Here is a 24,642-nt window from a genome sequence, read left to right as displayed (position 1 = left end):
TCATACCATCATGCAACTGATGCAAGTTTCTTTTTAAAAAAAATGGTAAAGTTGCTTAAGAAGAATCTAAGAGTATGTTTGCTAAAGACTATTCAAAACTCGATCGTGCAACGAATATAAGAATTGGAATAATTCTCCTTTTCTGTCTCCGTTTCTGTTTTTCACCTATTAGTTTTCTTTGTACTAAAAGTATTATTAGTTAATTAATTAAAGAGACTGATAACGGGATATAAAGGTAAAAACAAGTTATTTGCTTCCAGAACGTAATGTTAAAAAACGTGTCCGGTGTCCCCGTGCACTTTTGCTAAAAGTGACTCATTCACGTTTTTCACAAACGCCGGTGACATCCAAAGCTATTTCATTAACCCTGTTTCCAAACTTCGGTGGCACTAAATAGAATACTTAACAAACAAATGTATTGTGTTGAGTAAAACTACTCAAAGGACACCAACCTTAAATATCAGTAGATCACTTAGCAAACACTAGTGAGCCACTTGAAAAGGACAGTAGTTTAAAACACAAACTATATATAAATTTTGAATTCATTCTTTACGTCAGTTTTTTAGTACAGCAAAAGCCTTAACTGATCACTATTCCCTCTTCCCTTTCGGCTGACATCGATTATTATTTATTTATTTTTATTTAAATGGGGGGTGATGATGATACATATCAATATAGAAAATTAGGTAGTCTTACGATGCTGAAAATGGCGCAAAATTGACTGACAGTGTAAAAAGCACTAACATACAATGATCTGATTCTGACATTAATGAACCAGGTGCCAAGGACGGAGGTTGAATAGACTCGGTTCAAACAGAGTAAGCCTAAGCAATCTGTAACAAAAATGTCATTGAAGATGAAAACAAAGGCTTAAGCCTTAAAGTGAAAGTACAACTAAAAGCAAGAGTTAATCAGTAAACGATGATTCACCATGAAAGCGGAGAATAATAAATTAAAAGTTACTACAGAATTAAGCATATGAGTGAGCAGAACTTTTTAACAGAGACCTTTCTAAGTCGCTGAGTTCTTCCTTTCGCTTTCTACAGGCTATTAACTTAATAATGAAAACTAACCAAATAGTGGCAACATATTAAAGCACCACCGAGACAATGAGACATGATACTGTGCCTATAAATTTCTTTGACATATGATAGAGAAATTACAGCTAGACGCACCAAGATTTTCTGCTTGTAATGCCTTTCTATGAAGCTACAGGAAAGGATAAACAACGGAAGAAGAGAAAAGAAAAAAAATACAATATGAAAAACCCAATTTCTACCCTCTTTAACAATCAATCGTTTGAATCATATTACATCCATCTTCCCCCATCATTTATTGAGTTCGAGATCTTCTGTTACTAGTGCGCTGACCTATTCTTGACGATCATTTCAGGTAATAAAGCATTAATTGGAAAGGTGTGTGTTTATGAACAGTTCAGAAGAGAGATAAAATCATAAATTAGAAGCTACTTCCATGGAGGTTGCGGATGTTTGTAGCTAAATGGGTAGGGTTCCCAACCACTGTCAGGTTCCTTTCGTTTCCCATTAACACCAGAACTTGACGGTTGCGGCATGGTTCTTACATGCTCCTCCCCAGTCCTGCTCTGACCAGGAAAGAAAATTTGTCTTGCAGCCAATGCGTCTCTATTCGCATCCTCAATCATGAAGCCAGAGTTCAAGTCAAGGTTAGGACGCGAAGGTCCAAATCCATTCAGACCGAGTTGTGTACCGGTCATGTTCATAAAGATTGGTGGCTGAGAGAAAGATGAAAGGACAGTTGATGAAGATCCACCCACTTGAGGAACAACTGGAGCTCCTCTCGAGTCCACCATATATGGAATTGAGCCACCTGACCCGAACATGGCTGATGAAAAAGACATTGCAGGTGCCGCTGATGCTGATGTCACTCCATTATACCCAAAAATAGATGAATGATTGAAGGGTACTGTGGGGGCTATACCTAAAACACTACCTGCTCTTGACATTGTAAGATCAATTGCAGGTTCAATAGCCTTGCCATTCGGCAAAGACAGAGTTTGAGGAACACATTCTTTTTTACCAACTTCTACCTTGGCACCCAAAAGAGAGATAACAGGAGCATCTGATGATTTAGAACAACCATATGCATTGATAATATGAGAAGACTTACTGGGGCCCTGGTCTACCAAATCAATTTGAAGGCATGGCCTGTCATTCAAATCAATGTTTCTAACAGATGGCTGCATTGACGATGACGACGATGCAGGTGAGGGGCTCCAATAGCTACTTCTTCCAAGAAAGAGTTGTCCCTCCATCCTGTGATCCGAAGGCTGGGCATCACCATCATCACCAATACTGTTCAAATCAAATTCAAGCCTGCTTGATCTTTTAGTATCAAGTTCAACGGATGATTGCCCAGAAGGCCTGCCTGAAGATTCAGCAATAGGTTTAAATGTGCCTTCTTCACCCTCAGCCACATTTAGATCAATATCAAGCCAATCCTTCCTCTGCTTGGAAGTGTCAAAGTTCATATCAACAGAAAGATTCCTCTCACCATCACAATTCTTACGAGGTGATGCAGGTCGAAAGGCACTGGTGGCAGCTGTTCCTTTCCATCCAAGTGTTCCCTGAAACTGCAAAGGAGCCACAGGCAACCCAGGAGTTGGTGCAGGCCTTGAAGCAGAGACAACAGGTATTGGCATAGACATAGTCTTTACAGAAACATCCATATCATCAGAACCAACTTCATTGAGATCAAAGCCGCAGAGACGCTTCTCTGAACTGCCTCCTGAATCTTGAGCTGCTTCAGTCAACTCCAAGGACACCATGTCAGGTCTGCATTCTGGTTCAACCTTGGTGTTTTCTAAAACACTCACACGCCCCTCCATTGAACATGCCTCAGTAGCATGGTTTTGTCTGGTGGAGACCTCCTTGGGTGGGACAGGAGTGAGCTCATCCTCTTTACTCACAGAATCTGGACTGCCTGGTTGCCTGAATCCGCCTTCGGAGATTTTTTCCGAAGAACTGCAGACCTCCCTATTAACTTCCTCAGCAACTTGTCGAGCAAATTCTAAAGCATCCACAATACCACAGTCAAGTTCATTGTCAGAACCTCTATTGTCAATTGTCTTGGGGATTCTGAAATTTATTCCAGGATTACTAGAATCAGAACCATTTGATTTATCTTCGTCACCATTATAAACATGGCCCTTGCCTTCATTTGATGCTGTGACATTTTCTGTTCCAGAAACAGACATGTCTAACACCTCAGTCTTTCCCAAGTTACTGTCACTGACTGATGTGTCCTGCAATGCATTAGAACAACAATCATTATCATTTTCTGCAGCTTTGAAAACTTGTGGAGTGCCGGTTACACTTCTAACATCATCTTCCCCACTCCTATCAGATGCAGGTGTACTCATACTAGCAGAAGTAGTTATTTTATGACAAACACCATCCTCGCTGTGTTCAACATTTTGCTCTAAAGCAGATTCATTCTCAGATTCTGGTGCTGCTGGCTCTGGAACCATGGAAACAGGCTCGGGCTTGGGCTCGGGCTCAGGCTTAGAAGAGGACATAGAACAGATATCTGGCGCTCCCAATTTTTCTGAAGGGTCATTAACATTTTTCTCCTGCTTTTCCATTTTAGCTAAGTCACTTAACTGTATTGCGTCTGACTGTTCTTCAAAACTGTCTTGATTTGAAATGGGAAACATAGAGGGTCCAACTGAAGTGGTCTCAGCTGTAGTGCATAGCGGCAATCCTTCATGTACGGGAGTAACTTCTTGAGCAGAAGATGGAACACCAGTAACATGGTTTGCTGATCCCTCTTTGATGTCATCACATTCCACACTGGTGGATGACTGCAACACATTATCAGAACTATGTATTGGTAAATTATTTGAGCTTCTCAATAAAGATTTCTCACTTCCAATTAGTCCTGATGCATGATCAATATCATTGCCAGCTTCATTTGAAGCAGATGGCTGGGCTTCTTCCCTGACAATATCGTCACTTGTATTGTCAACCTTGGCAAGCTCCACATCATGAGATTCAGCATCACCATTTCCACCTCCCTTCCAGCTGTCAAATAATGTCCTTGCTCTATCCTGAACCCTAGCACTTTGGTGGTCAAGAAGATTACTTACAGTGATGTGAATTCCTGATGACATTGACTTCTCACTGTCTAGATGCAGCTTTTCAACTGCACGTAACATTGCAGTGATTGATTCCTCAACAAAGCTGTCGTTTGTATCAACCCCAAAATTTTGGGCATCCTTCAACCATCTATTAATAAAGCAAACTCCATCTAATTGAATAAAAAGATCGAGGCAGTCTTTATTCTCTGTAGCAGCAATAGTGCTTGCAACAGCAGCCCATTGCCTTGTTGCATCAGCAGCATTTTTAACCTCACAATCTTTTTCCTTCTGCATCACAGAGACCAGCTCCTGCACCCGAGAAGGTGCTGTGAGCCCATCTTTCATCTCAGTCAAGGTAAAAAAATCTTCAAGAGTCATACTGCTTTACATAATCTTTCTCAAAGCATCAAGGTCATTCTTTTGGTGTGCCAGAATTGTCCCTCCCATTAAGAATTTCTGGAGAAAAAAAAATGTTCAAGAACAAGCACTGCAAAAATAATGGCAGAAAATACTCATTTTGGGAACAGTATCCAGATATTTCAAGACATAAATCAAGTCCCAAGTTTACAGCAGCAATCAGATAAAATGTGATAAAAAATAATAAACGCATCTGACTTATTTCAGTATTAAAGTCTAATTTTGCAACTGATCCACTATTGCTAGTGCATTTGACAAATTTTAGACCACTTTTACCATAGATAAATGGAAAACAGTCAAAACACTAAACAGTTTGCAGAATATAGGATAGATCATAACTGACGTGTTTATAAAAGAACCTTAATTAAAATATCTAATTGAATATATTACGAATAAGTTACAGAAATCATGAAAGCATGAAAATTCAAATTAAAGAATAATAGCCATCAGTCGGCAAAATCTGTGAGCAGAAACAGTCCCAATTTAGCCAGGTGAGGGGTCCACTGTTGGTGACCTATTTGTAAATACCTCTGTGAGCACTTACTGACCTTAGAGGCCTGCCCAGCCTGGACCCTAAGATGAAGCAGCCAGTAACCACCACTGACGCTACAGTTTTTTTCTAATAAAAAATAAGGATCGGAGAATAATGACCTCTTTCCCATCCTTAAAGGATTGATATGGATTAAAATATAAAAACAGTTAATCATGACTGACAGACAAAATTGATCAACACTCTGCTCAGAATAGACAAAAATCGTGCTGACTAAGTTCCATATTTAGCGGGATCAAGATTCGCAGCCACAAAATTGAAATGAAAAAAGGAAGGTTCTGGTGTTTAAGTCACACCACATCACTCCATTTGTAGAAATATAGAAAAGAATGCATTTATATACTGATAACGACAAAATCAAAATTTACAGCTGACTAGCAGCCAAACAGCAAACTGTTAATTCTTATTATCATGCACATAGCAAACCACATAAATCCAAGCCTTTTGAACAATCACATGCCTACACCAGCATTAATGTCTTTCTTTGTCCAGAATAAAGAGACATCAACTCAGTTCTTATTTATGAATTAACATGTACACGTGCGGGCAGATTCGCCGATACACCCGAGACAACAACCAAGTTAAAGCAATACTTTTTCACCAACAATATAGCAATTACTTCAAGTGAAAACCAAGTTCTACAATGAATCATCAATTGACCAGGGTTATTTTGGTTACTACAACATCTAATGAATACATGATACACATTAGCAGTTTGGATGGCTTCCAAGCATGTGTTTGGCAAAGAAAATGTAGTGTAGTCACTACCAATACAAATAATAAACTACTAATAGAAAATGTTCAAAGCTGGCCACTTGTAGAAATATGGGAAAGAATGCATTAAAGTATCGATAATGACAAAATCTAAATTTACAGCTGACCAGTGGCCAAACAGCAAACTGTTATTTCTAATTAACAACTTATTAATGAACCTCGCGTAACAAACTCACTCCATATACAATTACCATTATTGTAATAACTTTATTTTTTCAAGCAAAATATCAGCAACATTTTTCAACTTAGTGACCAACTAGACAGTCACCAGCTTGTGCTAGAACAAACTGTTAGCTGCTGTGAAATACACACCAAAAGAAACTGAATGTAACTTGCACAGTTTACAGTTCTTCTAAGCCTAGAGTAGATTTCACAAACAAAACCAATGCTTTAAATAAACAACAATAAAGCATAGACACACTTATCACTTCCTAAGTTATAAAAAAACATCAACTTCCAGATTTATTTTCATAGTAAATCACAAAACACAAAGTGCAATGTATTCAATTTTTTAGAATAAAAAACATTTCATCTCTACAAACTCTTTATTCTTTTTTGAGGGTTGAGTAGAGATTCTGAGTAGTATTTTAAACAGATCAAGCATACCTATCAGTTATTACTTACAAATTGAGGACAGATAAAGGAATTGGAATTGAATAAATTAAATCCTGTTATGAGAATTAAAAAAATAATAAGAAGAAAATCTAAAATAAGATTACCGGTCACTTCAACGGCTGGTACGAAGTTACACTATCAGATAAACCAAATTGCAACCTTCCAATCACGATCACTGAACCTATGTTACTCAATTCCTGAAACGCCCAATTCATAAATAAAATCAAAAATCCCGCACACAAAATGCAAGTAAATTAAATAAACAAAGCAGAAATTAATGATTAAGAAAAATTCAGTCTGAACCCAGAAAGCACATAACCCAATATGAATCCTTAATTTTCAACAACATTACCTAATTATTTTTAATTAAAAAAAGGGCATAATATCCAAAACCCTAAAAATGGAAGGTTGATATAAGATATAGAAAAACCCTAAAAGAAAACACTAATATTCCATAGGTTCATGGTTGTGTCAAAATGAAAAGGTGAAAACGCAGCGGTAAGATAATGAAAAGAAGGAAACATATTATTAGCAAAAAGGAGAAAGGGAAAGAAATTAAGAGAAAGAGGAAGAAAAGAATTAGAGGGAGAATGAGAACCTGGCCTGGGTGAGTGAAATGGAAACCCTAGCTTCATAGGAGTGAAAGCTTTGGAAAATTATAGAATGTTGCGAGTGTAGAGAGAGGTTGGCGTTTTGGTGTGTGGAATGAAAGTAAAAGTGAGGTGAGGGTATGTGTTGTTGTTGTTGAAGCACGCACGCACACAGGTGAGAAGAGCAAACCTGTTTTCTCATTTCATAAATGATAATAGTAGTTAAGTATTTTAGCCTCTAGCTAAATATTTATTATATATATAACCTACAATCTCTTAATAGTATAGTTCTAAAATTAGTGAATCACATTTTTAATATTTTTTATGAAATACAAATTTAGTCAGGTCAACTATTATATTTAATAATATTAGCAATTAGATTAAGCGTATGAATTTCATATGATTTTATCAAATTAATTTATTTTATTGTATAAAATATATTATATATGTAAATATATCTTGTTAGATAATTTATCTATAAAAATTTTCAAATGAAATTTGATATAGATGAACATGAATATAATATATTAAATATAATTTATATTTTAAAAAAATACTAAAAATATTATTTCACTAATTTAACAATGAATTTATTTTAATATATAAATTACATTTTAAGTCATGAGTAATTTATTTTAAAATATTAAAGTTTATTTTATAGATAAATATAATAAAAATGAAAGTAGGTAAAAAAAAAATTAAAATTGTTAACGAATAATAATCCTTAAAATTGATCTGTGAATTGTGTGGGATGGAATTTAGTTCGTAGGTTGGGCATGAACACGTGCGACGCCAGAGGCTGTTCCGAGTTAATGGGGCCACCCCACCACAACACTCCTGCTCTTCACTCTACGCTACCACCCATACCCTATTCCAACCCGACCCGTGTCGACTACTGCCCCGTCTCATATTTATTACGGTAATGAAATTCTTTGAAAATTATCAATGTCGTAAAATAAAAATGAAGTTTTAAATTAATTAAAGTTCTTTTTAATAAAAAATATTAAATTATATTTTTATTATTTATTTTATTTATTAAATTTATTTTAGTCTTTTATCTTTTAAAATAATTATTATAATTTTTATCTCTTAAATTTGGATTAATTCTGCTATTTTAAAATAATAATTGTTTTTAATTTTAAGATACGATTTTGAATTTTTTTTTTTACTAATTTAAGACTTGAAATTTATATCATTAAATTTACTTATATGAAAACTTTTAAACACAACTAAAGTTTAAATAGAAAAATATTACAGACATGATAAAAAATGCATAAAAATAAGTCTAAAAAATAATTGAAATTTCAAAAATTATAATTTCATACTATTTTCTAATTGCTTATTGTACATATTTTTTACACAAATTTTATTATGTTATAACTCTTATAAATTTAAACATCAATTACATTTTATAGTTTTTATATAGTTGAATCTACTATTACAAGTTTTACATCTCAAAATAGTTGAAAATTAATTCAAAATTGAGTTATAAAATTAAAAATTATTGTTCTTTTAAAAATGGCCAAATTAATCCAAATATAAAAGATAAAAGATCAAAGTAAATATTTTAATAGATAAAGGACTAAAATGAATATAATAAATAAGATAAATAACCAAAAATATAATTTAACCTAAAAAATGTAACAACTCTTTACAATCCTTACACTAAGTGGAATCATCAATTAGCAATGGATATGTACTATACATCATACATATAAGTGTGAAACAACTATACAAATATAAATAATATATGTATAATATTCTAGTAAATTGAAATGTAAATCATAAGTGTTGGTAAAACAATAACTATACAAAAGTAGCACCAAAAATATAACAAAAGTTATCACCCACATGATGGTCTTCATCAGTACACCTTACTAAACCTATCTTTGCTATGTTCCTATAATAAGTATAATCATTGTAGTTCTAAACCACATGAAAAACACATATAAGGGTAAGCTCGTTAAATAAAAAAACAACAGACAACCACAACATCAATATCAATTTAAGCAACATGAACAACAACATCAAATCCAACTTGCCACCATTACTACTTATACAACTTACAACATCAAACAGCTTAACAACTCAACAATATAATCATCATACAATAATATATAATTAATGTGTCATTATGCATATCAACTATAAAGATATCTTACAACAAAGATGAGTAGTTTAAGTGACTAAACCCTATCGAACCACAACGTTTGACCTATCTCAACTACGATGGTATAGACAACCTCCTAGAGTGTCAAGTATAGACAACTCAATTTGATTTCTCAAATTTTGTCGCTTAAGCTAGAAAGTCTAGTACTATTATTAAGGTAAAATAGTTTGGATATGAGTCCACTATAACATTAGTTTACAACACTAAGTCACCCATGGGATTAGCCCACTAATTACTCTATAAATATTGTGTCCCTCTGATACTATGTTAGGGACTAAGTCCCTAATCCGATATTTTACTTGATTGGTCACTTTATACACATATGTTTCGACTTTGCCCACTTACAAACGCCACGTAAAACTTAGAGGGGATAATAAAAAACAACTTAACCATTGAGAGACCAACATACCTACAAAAGGATTTCAACCGAACTCTTAGAGTACTGCAACGTATATCCACATAATGAGATATTATAGTTTCTAAAGCAACTTTACTCCTCTCTAGTTTTTTATCTATTGTAGCCATTACATGTATCTAACTCACATGTTATAGCTTAACAACCTAAAACAACTTACAACTATACAACATATTTAACATGCAACATCTCACAACATGTCAATGTAATATCATCATATAATGAATCAACTTACAACATAGGAATTTGTCATCATACATCCTCATTCAACTATAAAACAACATATTTCTCATCATACAACTCACACTCGATGCCACTCAAAGGCCGTTTGACATCATTGAGGCATGGGACTCTCTATCTCACCCACGCTCGGTGTCACTTAACTCGCGCTTGGTGTGGATTAGGTCAAGGCCCTTGGGACCTCACGCTTGTCGTGGCAGCAACCCACACCCAACCTTATACCAACCCAAGACGATTCTCTCTTCTCACATTTGACACCATTGAAGCCACACCCAACACCAGTCCAACCTGAGATAATTGTCTCTTCTCACTCCCAACGCTACCAATTATTGGCCCGACAAGAGCAAGACACAATATAATTGATTGAACCACGTTCGACACCATGAAAGCATCCAATGCAACATCAATTTTGTTGGTATACAAACAAGTCCCACATAAAAAAAATAAGTTAAGAAATAAAAACTTATAAAACACAAACATACTCCAATGATTGAGAGACCTTTTGGGTGATGATCAAAAGTAAAAATCGTGAGGACTTAGGTCCAAAGAGGACAATATCTCATTATTGTGGAGTGTACTTGTGTAATAACCTTATAAAAATAACTCTTATAAAATATCTCCTCAGACAAATACCATAAAATAACCCCATCTAATTTTTACACCTATGTAGAAATCGATTTCGCCAAAATCACCTGAAACATATAAAACTCCTAACATGCATTACAACATAATACATATAAGCATCATAGGTAACTCAAACACTAGGTCAAAATTAACATGCAACCATCTCATAATAAGAATCTTCCACTTCCCTTCAAGTGCTTTAAGAAAACTCCAAAACCCACACAACTTTGTCAATTTTAATCATTCAATTATCCATAATAGCCACCAATCAACTCATTTCAGCAACACAACCACATAATGCACAAAATAATTCAAAATCACAATTTTCCTTACCTCTTGAGGACCCAAGTCGAAGAGAGAAAAGAGAAAACTACACAAAATTTGTACAGCTTCTGACTTGGAATTTCAACTCCACAACTTTGAATTCCCCACTTCAACTAGGTGGATCAACTACAAAGAAGATGAGGATGAGAAATCTCTCAGTAAAAGGAAGAGGAGTGATTGGGGTTCAGAGTGTTCCTCTCACTAGTTCCCTTAAAACTAGAACAATGAGTTTTCGATTTTAATAAAACCTTATATACTTTTTTTGAACTAATCTAACTTAACTCTACTAAAATTTATCACTTATCTACACAATTGAAGTAAACAACTTAAAATGATTGCATTACTATAAATACTTAAAAAAAATCAACTTTTAAAATATTTGTGTTCATTTAAATTTTTAATATTGGCTTGAATAGTTTTTCATGAAAACAAACCTTTTTTTTATATTAATAATTAGTAAAATATCTAATTAATGTGATCAAGCATAAAAGAATTCCCATCTTAATATATTTCCTAGTGACAATAAGTTCTCCAAAAGTCAAGAATAACAAGTAACTATTTTTATCATACCGAACACTTTAAAATACACTGATCATATACTTTTTTTATACATAAAAATTACAATGAATCTAAGATGATATATTTATTATCTCGACTTCTACAAATAAGTTAAATTAATAGTTTAAATACACCCATGTGTTTTAAAAATCATTAATTCAATAAAAAAAATACTTTAAAATAAGAGATAATCATCTATACACTACTAGTGTAAAATTTTTTTACACTGACAACCAATTATATCTTTTAATAGTGTCATATCAGTTGTTCATTTAATGAAATAAAAATAAAATAAAATAATTTAAAATATATGATTAGTTGCCCGTGTAAAAAACTTTACACTGATAGTGTATGTATGATCAACTCTTAAAATAAACTAATCAGTTTTGAAAACATTTCATATGTTTGTTTAAATTTTCAATTATGATTTTTGAAGATTTTTTCATTAAAAACATGCTTTTTCAAAAAAAAAAAATAGTTCTCTATCATAAACAAACATAAATTACTTTTAATTTTTCTAAAAATCTTTAAGAAATAATAATTAAATTATTTTACATTATAATATGATATATATATAAATTAAATTATTTTTTTAATAAGAGTATTTTAGATACTATCTTTGAATTATAATATTTCAATATTATTTGGTTATACATAAGTGTGTATATATATATAAAAAAAAATTATTGGACAATGTCTTCCTTAAGATATTTAGTATTCACTTCCACCACACTCGTTAAAAAATTAAGTTGACCACCTATTAAATAAATAAAAAAATTAAAATCATCCTTAGTTCTCATGTTACTTTTTTTTCCCATCAAAATTATAAAGAAAATAATATATTCAACACACTTGTTATTTTTATTTTAATTTATATAAAAATAAAATAATATTTAGTTATAAGACATGCAATAAAAATTAATAACGATGCGTTTGAATTAACAATGAATAATACATTTTGGTATAAAATTTATGAGATTAATATAATTATTTGTAACTTAATTATACTTTTTATCCACTAAAATTTCATAATATTGTATTTTTATTCTAAAGAATTTTTTCATAAATTTTTTCTTCCAATTTATAAAAAAAAAGTCAATTTTGTTCCATGTAGAAAAATATCACAATTAAAATGATTTTGTGATAATTTTTTCTTTTATCTAGTGTTTGGAAGGAAGAGACATTTTTTTTTATAACTTTTACTTTCCTCTGTTTGGAAAGGTGAAATTTTTTTAGTATAATATTCAAAAATATCTTTATGGACCAAATTTAAAATTTTAAATATTTCATCTCTTTTTATGAACCAAACAAAAAGAGTTATTATTTTTTATTTGTTTTTAATTAAGCAAGATTTTTTACTTCTTTTTTTTTTTTATCTTTTTTAAACCAAACAAACCCTTAAATCACCACAGCTTACATTATTTTATAAATTGTGAAACAAAAAGTTAAGAATTTCTTTTATCTATTGAATTAAATTTAAGAACCTAGGTACCATTCCTTAAATATGGTCGTTGATGTTATTTTTTAATTAGAGTTTTATCTCCACTTGTATTTAATACAAACCTCATTAATATACATTTATGTATATTATCAAGGTAATTTTTTTAATTATAATTAAAGAATAATACTAACAATATTTAAATAATTATATCTAAATTTTATCCTTAATTTAATACAAAAATTTAGGATGATTTATCTACCTTATTTAATTAATTGAGATAATTTCAATGATAAAAAAAAATAGGAAAAACATTCATGAGATGGTAAACCCTAAACTCTAAACCCTAAACTCTAAATTGTGCTTGTGATGTGAAAACATTTGAAATGATGAAGAAACTAAAAAAAAAGAAACGGTAAGTAAGAATAAAAATATGTCAGACTTGGAATATATATACTAGACTTATTCTACAAAATTAAAATCTAAGTTAAACCGATTATCTACCGTATGCTATTTTATAGATCTAACTTGACTTTTTTAAAAATCTAACCTGATCTATTAGCATATTTAAAAGTCTATTTAAATTATTAATATTAATTAAGCTAATAAACTTAAATTTTTAAAATCAACAAAATTATTTTAAAATATAACTTATTCAATATTATTAAAACTTAAATTTCAAAAGAAATACAGGATAAAAATTGAATCATTTTTTATTGAAGGAACAATTCATATATAATCATGTATGTTGATGTACACTCATGCACGGATCGTAAACTTATAAATTTATAATGAAAAAGATAATTATATAAAAAAATATTTTTAATATTAATAATTTATTTTTATTTTATAAATTTATTTATTTATATATTTTATAATATATATATATAATTTTATTATTATATTATATAAATAAATAGACTAATTTATTAAATTTAATAAATTTTTTTATAAATGTAAATTTAATATTTTTTATATAAATAATTTTTTAAAATATAAAATTAACATTTTCATTAAATAGATTAGACTTTAAGAACATCACATAATAAATCCATATTTAAAATTTCATCTTTTGTCACTCCTAATGTCAGGGAACGGTCCTTCAGTCTCAGAAAATTGAGTCTGTTTGTGTCTGTTTTTCATCCTGCCATTTCTATATAAATCCTGTTTGGTTGGTATTTTCTAAATCATCTTTATTAATGTTATTTTAAATTAAAGACTGCTGATATTGAATGTCCTAAATATTTATATTCCAGCGTTTCCACATTTATTGGTAAATTTTTAAAAAATCTCCTTGTAAATATTTGGAAAAAATAAATAAGGTAAATTTACTCAATCAGAATCCATCTTTAATCTATAGTGAAATTCAAATTAACGAGGCATTAAATGTAATATTTGAATTCATATAATCTTTTATCTTTTCTGTTTTTGTTAATATTTGAGAAAATTAATTAAGGACTTATCAATCCTCTAGCTGTAAAGATTTTTATTAATTATATGTTCTTAATTCTTTCAAAAGAAACTCGGACAGAATCCGAAAAAATTCAAAAGAAATATGTGTAGAAATCAAATTCACTTAATAGTCATGCGGATGAAATTTATCGAATGTGAAAAATTAGTATAAAGAATAAGTATGGAGGAAATGAATATCATTCAAACAAAATAATATTGTTATCGTTTAAACAATTTTTTTTAGTGTGTTGGTTATAAATACAAAAATCATCTTTGTTATAACTGACTAAAAACTATATTTATTAGAACATATTCGTAGTTTTTAAAAAACATTATCAACTTTTGGATTTTCAAGAGTCCACTAACTTTAGCTTAAAAAGTTAACTTACTAACTTCATGGTAATTTCACATAATATAGGTGTTAAAATATATGATATAATAAGTGTTTCTAATTTCATGTAAACTGTGAAAAATGATTAAATTACTTTTTTATATCTTATTTTATTTAATTTATTTAATTTGATCTCATTATTATTAAAATATTTAATTTGATCATATATTTTATAATATGAATGTTTAATTTAAATTCGTGATTGTATTTTTTTTTGTCAAACACTGCTATGTTTAATAATTCTGAAGATTAAATCCAACTTCCATAATATTTGGATAAAATTTGATTAATCCTATCAAAATTTAGGTACTTCTTTGTCAAATTTAGTCTTTTTTGTGTAACTGGCCGGTGTGATACAGTTAGTATGCCAATGATTTTGATTTTTTGGGAAAATTCCTATGTCGATGGTTTTTGTCTTTTTAGGAACATGGATGAATGTTTATTTCTGAATTTTAAGCTTATGGTATTCTATATTATATGGTATTTTCAAACTTCCGTGTGTATGTCTTGGAATAAATTGTTTTGTTTTAAAATAGACTGTTGCACAGGTTATAAAACTTTTTTTTTTTAAATAATTCAATGTGATTTTTTTTTTCAAATTGAAACTAGTATTTTAAACTTTTCATATCGTTTTATATAGATGATACATATCGTTATATATATATATATATATATATATATATATATATATATATATATATATATATATATATATATATATATATATATAACTTTAATATTGTTAGTCTTAATTAGATGAAAAGAATTATATTATATATTTTTAAAAAATTTAAGAGACTAAATTAAACCCTTTAACAATATAGATAGCAAATTAAATAAATTAAGAATAAAAAAAATTTAACCTTACAAAATTAAGTGATCCTAATTGGACTTAGGGATGATAATAGGCATAGTAGCCTTGTGTCACTTGTTATATTTAGTGCGAACATCTATTAATTTTTTATACATTTCCAAGTATTCACCTATATTTGTCGATATTTGTTGAAATATAAAATTTAAAAATAAAAAGATAAGAAATGAAGTAAAATAAAACAACAAATAAATAATTTTAAAATATATATTTATATTAAAAAAATTATAACATATATTTGTATTAAAAATAAATGATTATGATACAAATATTTATTGTAAAAGTAAAGTAAATCAAAATATTTTATACATAATTAAAAATATTTTTAATATTTTTTAAGTGCATGTATAAGTAAATACAAATATCTTATTAGTCATTTATGCTTCATTATTGAATGAGTACTCACTTAATTATGTGTTTAAATATATAACATATTTTATCTAAAAATATATGCGTGTAAGAATTTATTTCATCCCTAACTAGACTAATTAAAAAGAAATACATTTTATAATTGATCCATCCCATATTTAGTTAAGAATAAAAACTAATAAAGTATAAATTTTGAGCTCTAGTGTAAACATATATAAAAATATTTTTTATTGTCAATATTTAATTAGTAGATATAACTGGATTTTTAAATAATATTAACAATGAAAATTGATGTCATGTTATTTTAAATTATATATATTTGTGGATATTTGTTAATGAATTTCTTGTGAGTTGACTCTCACTTACACAGTATTTGGTTAGATGGAAGTGGAGCTGGGGGAGGAATATTTTAAATTTTTGTTGTTTTGTTCAACTTTTAGGAGATTAATATATGAAAACAACTTCCATCTTTATCTAATTTTAACACTTCTTTAATATTGGAGAGATTTGAAGGAAAGAAGGAGAATATAATTTTTTTTAGCTAAATGCTTAATATATCTTCATTTATATTTATGGAGTTAAAATTATAAAGGTGTGAAGGTAAATTAATTTTTTAAATCGTTACCATCTTATAAACTAAACAAAAGAATAAGTCAATTTTTCTCTCTTTATTAAAAACCCATCATTTTTACTCCTCTTAACTAAATAAAATTTTTAACCTCTTTTTTTTTCCTCTCTTTCAACCCTCATCTCATTTGAACCAAACAAACATGTAGTATCTAAATAAGGAGTCATTCTCTCATATCAAGACTAAAAACTTGCTTAATTAGATTTTTGTGTGACATATGGTTGTAGGAGACCTTAACTATTAGATAGGCCTTAATTATTGATTTTTTTTTACTTCTATATTTTTTTACTTTTTTTTTGTCTTCAGCTATTTTAGTTTATATAATTGCTATCATGTTTTCTCATAGATTTTAGTGAAGTCTTTATGTTAGGAGTTGTCTTCCCTTACATTTAAAAAAAAAAAGATAGAAAAAAGTTCTCCTATACTATTTTTAAATTTATATAAGGAAGCAATTCGATGAATTTCTCCCGAGGTTTACATTAACATAGTGTCGAGTTACTTTAGAAACAAGGAAAGATTAGTTTAGTTTTAATAAGAAATTATAATTGAATAAAAATTTAAATCAATTATGAATATATTACTGAGAGTACACATATACTGATCTACTTGTAACAAAGTCTCAAAAAATAAGTAATTTCATTTGGTCTTTTATGAATTTTTTAGGTTTATTGGGTTGTTATTGATTGCAAATTCTAGTTATATTAGTATATGAATTTGTTCTTTTTGTTTAAGGAAATCAATGATTTTCCATTTATATCATATTATATTTATTTTTCTATTTATTTTGCAAGGGACCTCAACATCAATTTTTTATATTATTATTCAACATGGGTTTTTATGGCCCTTTCACCATATTATAGATTGTATGGACTTCCTTTTGTCTCTCCTACAACCTAAAACCTAAATGATTATTGCGGGTAAGGAATTTTTTTTATCTTTCTTTGACCCACATGATCTATATAATATTCCAAAATTGACAATCAAAAATTAATCTTTCATTGACTAGACAATATTTTGACATTGTTAGGAATCAATCCTAAGAACACTAGGTCAACCATTTGTTAAATCAAAAGACAATATGAGATTCCTTAAAAGCCTATGTTTCAATGTTAAAAAACTCAAATGTTTTTGTAAAAGATATGTATCAAAGATGGTACATCTAAGATGATAACTTAAGACACTTTTGATTGAATAAATAAAATATTAACCAATCAAACATAACACTTCGTCTGCCTATGGCGAATGCTTTAAATATCATATTTAATATGTCTAATATTTCTGTCATCTGCTTTCATGATATTCCTTAACATATCAAAGCAATACAAACTTCTTTGATACTTGAAATTCATAAAGGAACAAAAATTTGTTTTTATTAGAGAACGGACAAACATATGTCTTGAAGTGTGCAAAGTCATCTAAAAAGTTATTATTGACTGACATACGCAACAATTCATTTCCTTTTGTACCATAAAAGTGAGAAGTAGCCTTCTTTGTCAGATAAGTAGTGGTCATTTGATGAAACAAATTTGATGCAAACATTTATTGCACTAATGAACACCTAACTCTACAAGAAAGGGACGCGAAGCAAGTCGACAACTGACACTGAAGGATTTACAATGGTCATCTTTGAAGATCACCTGCATAAAAGGAGTTTGAACATCACAAAGAGAAAAAGAGATTAGCTTTGTCACTAAATTTAATCTTACTTTGTAAACTTTCTATAAAGTTTTGTGATTAAAATTTGTATCACATCTTACGAATAAGATAAAACTTTTGTTATCCTTACCCAATTTAAAATTGTGTGTCTTAGTTTGAAGCCCAGGAAGATTTTGTGTTTAAAGAAAATTTGGTGTTAAAGCTTGGAGAGACTTTATTGTTCAAATAATACTTGAGTATTTTGCTTAAAGGAATAAATAAAAAATGTTTTAGTTGAGTTAGAAGTATCTTGTGAAATAATACTTGTATCTTTGTGAAAGATAGTAAAACTTGATCGAGAACTAGATGTAATCTCGATGATTGAGACAAACTAATATAAAAGAAAAGGGAAAAAAGGCTTAAAATACGATTTTATTCTCTCAAATTTATATATATATATATATATATATATATATATATCCTTAAATTTAATTTTTTATTCTATGTAATTTAAATAAATATTATTTTAGTCCCTTTTATATATATTTTTATCACTCAAATTTAAAATTTATGTTTTTAGTTCCTGTAACATTAAAATTTATTATTTTAGTTCTTATACTCAAATGTCATTACTAAATCTGTCAAATAGAACTCTATTTATTAGTGAGTTTATCGCACATAATTTTTCTACTAGTATTTTTATTAGTGAAAACATCAACTCAAATTACATAAGTGTCTCAATCAATTAGTATTAGTTATGTTATTAGTGTCTATGAGAGATTAAAACATCAACTCAAATTATATAAGTGTCTCAATCAATCACTGTTAGTTATGCTATTAGAGTCTATGAGAGATTAAAACAATTTTTTTTAAATTACAAAGACAAAATATAAGTTTTAAATTTGAGAGATTAAAAAATTACCTTAAATTTGGTGAACTAATATAATAATTTTGATATTTTAAGAACTAAAACTATAAAATTTAAATTTGGAGGAAAAAAAATATATATATGAAATTTAGAAGACAAAACATAATTAAGATAAGAAGAAGAAAAAAACAATTACACAACTCTATAGTGAAGTTGATCATTGTAAGACGACACCATTAAATGAAAATAAGAAAATGATGCTTTTATAACATAAAATAAAAACTTATCATTTTTTTAATTATGTTATTAATACGAAATATCTATCTAATTTGTTAATAATTAATTTCTGTCAATAACCTAATTGATCATTTTTAGTGAAATCTATTCTTTCAACCACATTTTTTACATAAAATTTGAAATTAAGGGGGGTGTATTGGATTAGGATTTTAAAGGACTTTTTTAGTTAAAAAAAATCCTGCGGATTTTAAAAGACTTTGCAGGATTTTCATGACTTTTAAGATTTTGCAAGATTCTACAAGACTTAAAATCAGGATTTTAATTGATTCTGCAAGACTTTTAAATTAGGATTTTAATGGATTATGTGGGATTTTGTGGAGTTTTGACATTTGATAAGATTTAAAAAAAATTATACATTCAAATTTAAAAAGAGTCAAAGATAAAAATAATAAATAAAAAAAATAATGTCTAGATAAATAATAATAATAATTCTCTATAATATTCTATCCTCTTTTTATAACATCCACTATCAATTGTAACAATTCATCGGAATCATCCTTAATCCAAGCTTCATAGTTTTCTTTCTCTTTTCATTTTTCTTTATTATTTCCTTGTGAATCTCCCATTTGAATTACTAAAACAATATATGTTAAAAAATAGTTATATAAATAATTACGGATAATAGACAAAATCAATAAAATTATATTATTATTTTTAGAAGTACATCAACATACAAGATCGAATATATTTTTGCTATCCAAATGGATCAAATACCTCAGTTATTATAAAAAAAAAATGTAAAAACGAAAATATAGAAACATAAGATAATTTTTTATATAAAAAAATTAGTATATTCGATACTGAAAAAATATTTAGATATATAATTTTTTTTATATAAACAGAAGTATTTAGATATAGATAATATATATATATATATATGATAATTTTTAACGATATTTATAAATATAAATTATTCTAACAAATATTTTAACAATATTTTCTTTTTTTAAAAATAAGTTAATGAAGGCATAAATCCTAAACCCTAAAAAATTAGATATTGCAATGTCTTATGTTAATTTTCTTTTTTTAAAATATAAAAAAATCTTAATTTCATAATATAAAAATAAAAAAGAAAAATTCATAGTAAAAAAAATAAAATAATTGTTGAGTCATAAAAGGAGGAGGGATAAGAGTAACAAATTCAAAGGAAAGAGAGAATTCGCAATTTTTATGCTAAGAGGGTTCTTCCCCCTACTAAGATCCATTTTTATCTCATTCTACTCACAAAAACCCTAACAAATTCATCTTTTATATATATATATATATATATATAATTGTTGAGATTATGATATCAATTTCATCTTTCACCTTTTTCTTTTCTTAACGTGTGTCATAAAAAAAATTACCACTTAAAAGTTAAAATTTCAAGTATTTTTTTGTGTTATATAAAGGAACAAATTCAACTACATAGAATAAAATAAAGTAAGTCAATTAAAGAGAACGAACAGAAAAATAAAACAAGTCAATGACACTATCATTTACATATTAGAGTTTCACAAAATAGGAGAATGGTATGAGAATAGTATTATATATGAGCAATGAACAATAGTGTAGTATTATTAGTAGAGAAAAAATGGAGAAGACAGGAGCATAGAAAAAAAAGATGAAAAACTCACTTGAAAATTCTTAAAACACTTGAAAAATCATTTCAAACAATCCTTCAAAATCCGATGGGTTTGGATGGGATTGTTTTATGAATCTGGTATTTATAGATAACACTATAAAGTCTTTCAAAATCCCTCTCACACAACAATCCTTTAAAATCCTTAAATTTTTGAATACCAATGGATTGTTTTTAAGTTGTAAAAAATCTCAAATGAATACCAGTGGATTTTAATGGACTCTTTAAAAAATCCTAAAAATCCAGATTGAATACCACTGGATTGTTTTTAAGTGACATAAAATCCTGATTGAATACCAATGGACTTTTTTACTCAAAAAAAGTCTTTTAAAATCCTACGAAATCCTAAACCAATACACCCCCTAAGATATTACTTAAAGATTTGAAATTAAGATATTACTTAAAGAGACCGAGTTCAGTAATATTTAAACCAACAACACATTGATAAAAATAGGTTATATGTCTCATGATTACCATTTGTGTAAGAAAAATGCTAGAACTTACTTTTATAATTAAATACACCTTATGTAATAATTCTCTTTATTAATTTTATAAAATTTATTAAATTTTAACAAATGAAAATGAGCATATTAAAAAAATTGTGTTAGAGAGTATATTTCAAATGCTCGTGTTCTATTAATAATATTGCATAGGCAAAGAAAGAGCATAGAAGGACGAATTGCACAAATATCTCCAACAACTATAACTTTTAGTATGTCTTGGTTCGTTTGTCTCTAGTGCGACTTTTATTTAAAGGATTATGTTCATATGAACGAGTTTTCAAAGAGAAGCACAAAACAAAGGATATATAGACACTGTCTAAACTGAAAAGGAAACGTCCCCTTCATGTCTTTGTCATTCATTCTATGCATCACATCTTGCTTTCTTCACAAGAACGTTTCAATCAACTTATTTTTAACAAATATATTTGAATCTGATCAATAAGTATATTCTTTTAAGATTGTGTAACAAAAATTATAGAGATTTCGTAAAAAAAGTAGAAATTGAGCTTTATTTGTGTTTTGTTTTAATAATAAGAAATATGATTTTTTTAATGAAAAAGAGAAGTTAAAATTATGATGGAAATTACAGAGTGTAATCATTAAAAATTGTGAATCAATTATTTTGATGTGCGTTAATATGACCACGTCCACAGAAGAGAAGTGTGTTGATGACCACAAACGAAGCTTTTATGAGACAAAAAATGTGGCTTTTCTAATGTCTCTTTCAGTGATTATAGAAGCAGTAGCACTGCCTTGTCTCCTTGTATTTCACACACAGGCATAAAAAAACACGAACGGATTATACAATCAATTTTGCAACCCACTTCCAGAAAAGTATTAGTACAACTCATGCTCATGTTTCAGTGTTGTAAACCAACGGGACCAAAACAAAGGACTCAACTCACCTTGAAATTGTGTTAACTATTGGATCAATTTAGGTAGCTTTTCGGATTTTTCATGTTTATTTTGAAGGTTTAAATATATTTTTAATTCTTATAAAGTTGATGATTTTGATTTTAATCTTTTTTAAAAAAATTCTTTATTTTTTATCTTTCTAACTTTATAAATATTATTTTTTGTCCTTTTAAAATAAATAAATTTTGATTTTAATCATTATAAAATATTTTTCTTTGATTTTCATCCCTCTAAAATCTAAACTAACTATTTTTAGTTCCTATTCCTAATGATCATTTTAATATGGACAAATGATATTTAGTTTAAAGATCTATAAATTTTGTAGAGATGTTAAATATCAATATAATATCAATAATGACCGTAAGTAACATTTAAGATAGTTACTTAACTTTTTAATAAATAAAAAGAAGTTAAAAAATGATCACATAAAAATAGGGACTAAAAACAATAGTTTCAATTTTATAAGAATGAAAAACAAAGAAAATTTTTTATAATGACTAAAATCAAACTTGTTAATTTTATAGGGACTAAAAATATATTTAAACTTATTTTTAATCTCTTATTCTACAACTTAGAACTCGAAAATAGATAGTGAGTTATTTTCTTCTTCTTTTGAACTAAGTATCTTTTATCAAGAAAATTAAATATAACTTTTTTAAAATATAATATCTTTTACATAGACTTACAATTACAAACAATTATGTGTGTGTGAGGAAGTTCAAATGACACTAATATAACTTTTATCAACTATTACAAAACCTAGTAAACAACTTTATATCAAATGTGAATTTTGTTAATCCGCTCGTTAAATTATAACTTCATATCACCTTGTATGTTTATATTAAATTTCGTTAAAATTAAATAACAATTTGGAGGTAATCAAAATATTCATATTTTAGTATATTTTAAAATAAATATATTATATCAATTTTATTATAAAAGAACGAGATATTAAATCATCTTAAATTAATATAAAATTTTACACACACACACACACACACACACATATATATATATATATATATATATATATATATATATATATGTATATATATATATATATATGATCTGAGAGTAATAAACTTTCAATCTAATGATAAGTTTTAAAAAATTCATATTAAATTGAAAGTTATTGAACGATTGGTAAAAGTTACACTAGCATTGTTTGAACCCTCTTCTCTCTATACACCCACACCCACCCACACACATACACACACACACACACACACATATATATATATATATATATATATATATATATATATATATATATATATTAATAAAAATTACTTTATTTGCATGAAAATTTTTAAAAATAAAAAAAATGTTAATGGCTAATATTCTATAATGATTTATAATGTGTTTCACATTGATTTTTGTGTTTTTGGATGAATAACTTTCTCCTTCAATTACACTGATATTATAACTTATAATATTTTTTATTAATAAAAAAATTACAAAGACTATAACGAAGTTTAGATATAAAATTAAGTACATATTATTCTAACCTTTCTTCATTAACTTAAAATATAAATGATTAATAATTAAACTAATTAAAAATATCACTTTATCTTTATAAAAACTAATGCAATAAAAAGTAGCTATACTTTTTTATAATATATATATATATATATATATATATATATATATATATCTGCAAGAAAAAAAAATGATATATTGAGCAGGATGCAGAACCAAAACTATATTAGCAACAATATAAAGCGTATTGTTGTTCACGTCAAGCTCATAACCAAGACCAAAATAGGTGATAATGAATTATGAATGTAAAGGGGACTAAAAAAGTTATAAAGAATAAAAACAATTTACAATGACTTTAATCATATGTACAAGCTTATTTCGATAAATGTTCTTAATACTTTAAATGAATTTAATTTTCATATAATTTTATTATTAAATAGTTTTATACCACCTATAAATTAAAAAAAATTCTAGATATATCTTTTAAAACAAGTATCATAAAAGCTAAACATCTTTTAATGCTGTAATTTTAAAGTCAATAGTGTTGTCCATAATAGCAACCAAATAAAATAAATTCTATTTTTATAAAATATATCACTTTTTAATTTATTTATTTTTTAAAAAGTTCAAACAAATATGCCAGCCTTAGTAGAACACAGACTGCCTACGGTAGAATCCATAAATATTTTATATAATCGATATTGTTACTCGGTAACTCGATCAATATTCAGCTCGGCCTATTTTATTAAACCAGAAACAATTTAGGACATATCCATAGAGT

General features: G+C 27.8%; 1 protein-coding gene across 2 annotated transcripts; it reads right to left on the bottom strand.

Moving 5' to 3' along the window:
• Positions 1-1,123: 1,123 nt before the first annotated feature.
• Positions 1,124-7,283, bottom strand: LOC145957567 (uncharacterized). Of its 2 annotated transcripts, none has more exons than XM_083073934.1 (3): positions 7,072-7,283; positions 6,578-6,670; positions 1,124-4,604 (listed from the first exon to the last, which is right to left on the bottom strand). In XM_083073934.1, the coding sequence occupies exon 3, from the start codon at positions 4,493-4,495 to the stop codon at positions 1,466-1,468; it is 3,030 nt and encodes a 1,009-aa protein (XP_082930060.1). In that variant the 5' UTR covers positions 4,496-4,604; positions 6,578-6,670; positions 7,072-7,283; the 3' UTR covers positions 1,124-1,465. The 2 variants fall into 2 exon arrangements, with proteins under 2 accessions (XP_082930060.1, XP_082930059.1); XM_083073933.1 differs by having other exon boundaries at positions 1,124-4,573.
• Positions 7,284-24,642: the final 17,359 nt, after the last annotated feature.

Source organism: Cajanus cajan, chromosome 4 (assembly GCF_000230855.2).
Source record: "Cajanus cajan strain Asha chromosome 4, NIPB_CcT2T_4, whole genome shotgun sequence".
Taxonomy (NCBI): Eukaryota; Viridiplantae; Streptophyta; class Magnoliopsida; order Fabales; family Fabaceae; genus Cajanus; species Cajanus cajan.
Note: the sequence above shows the minus strand (reverse complement) of the source record. Positions and strands in the feature narration are given on the sequence as shown.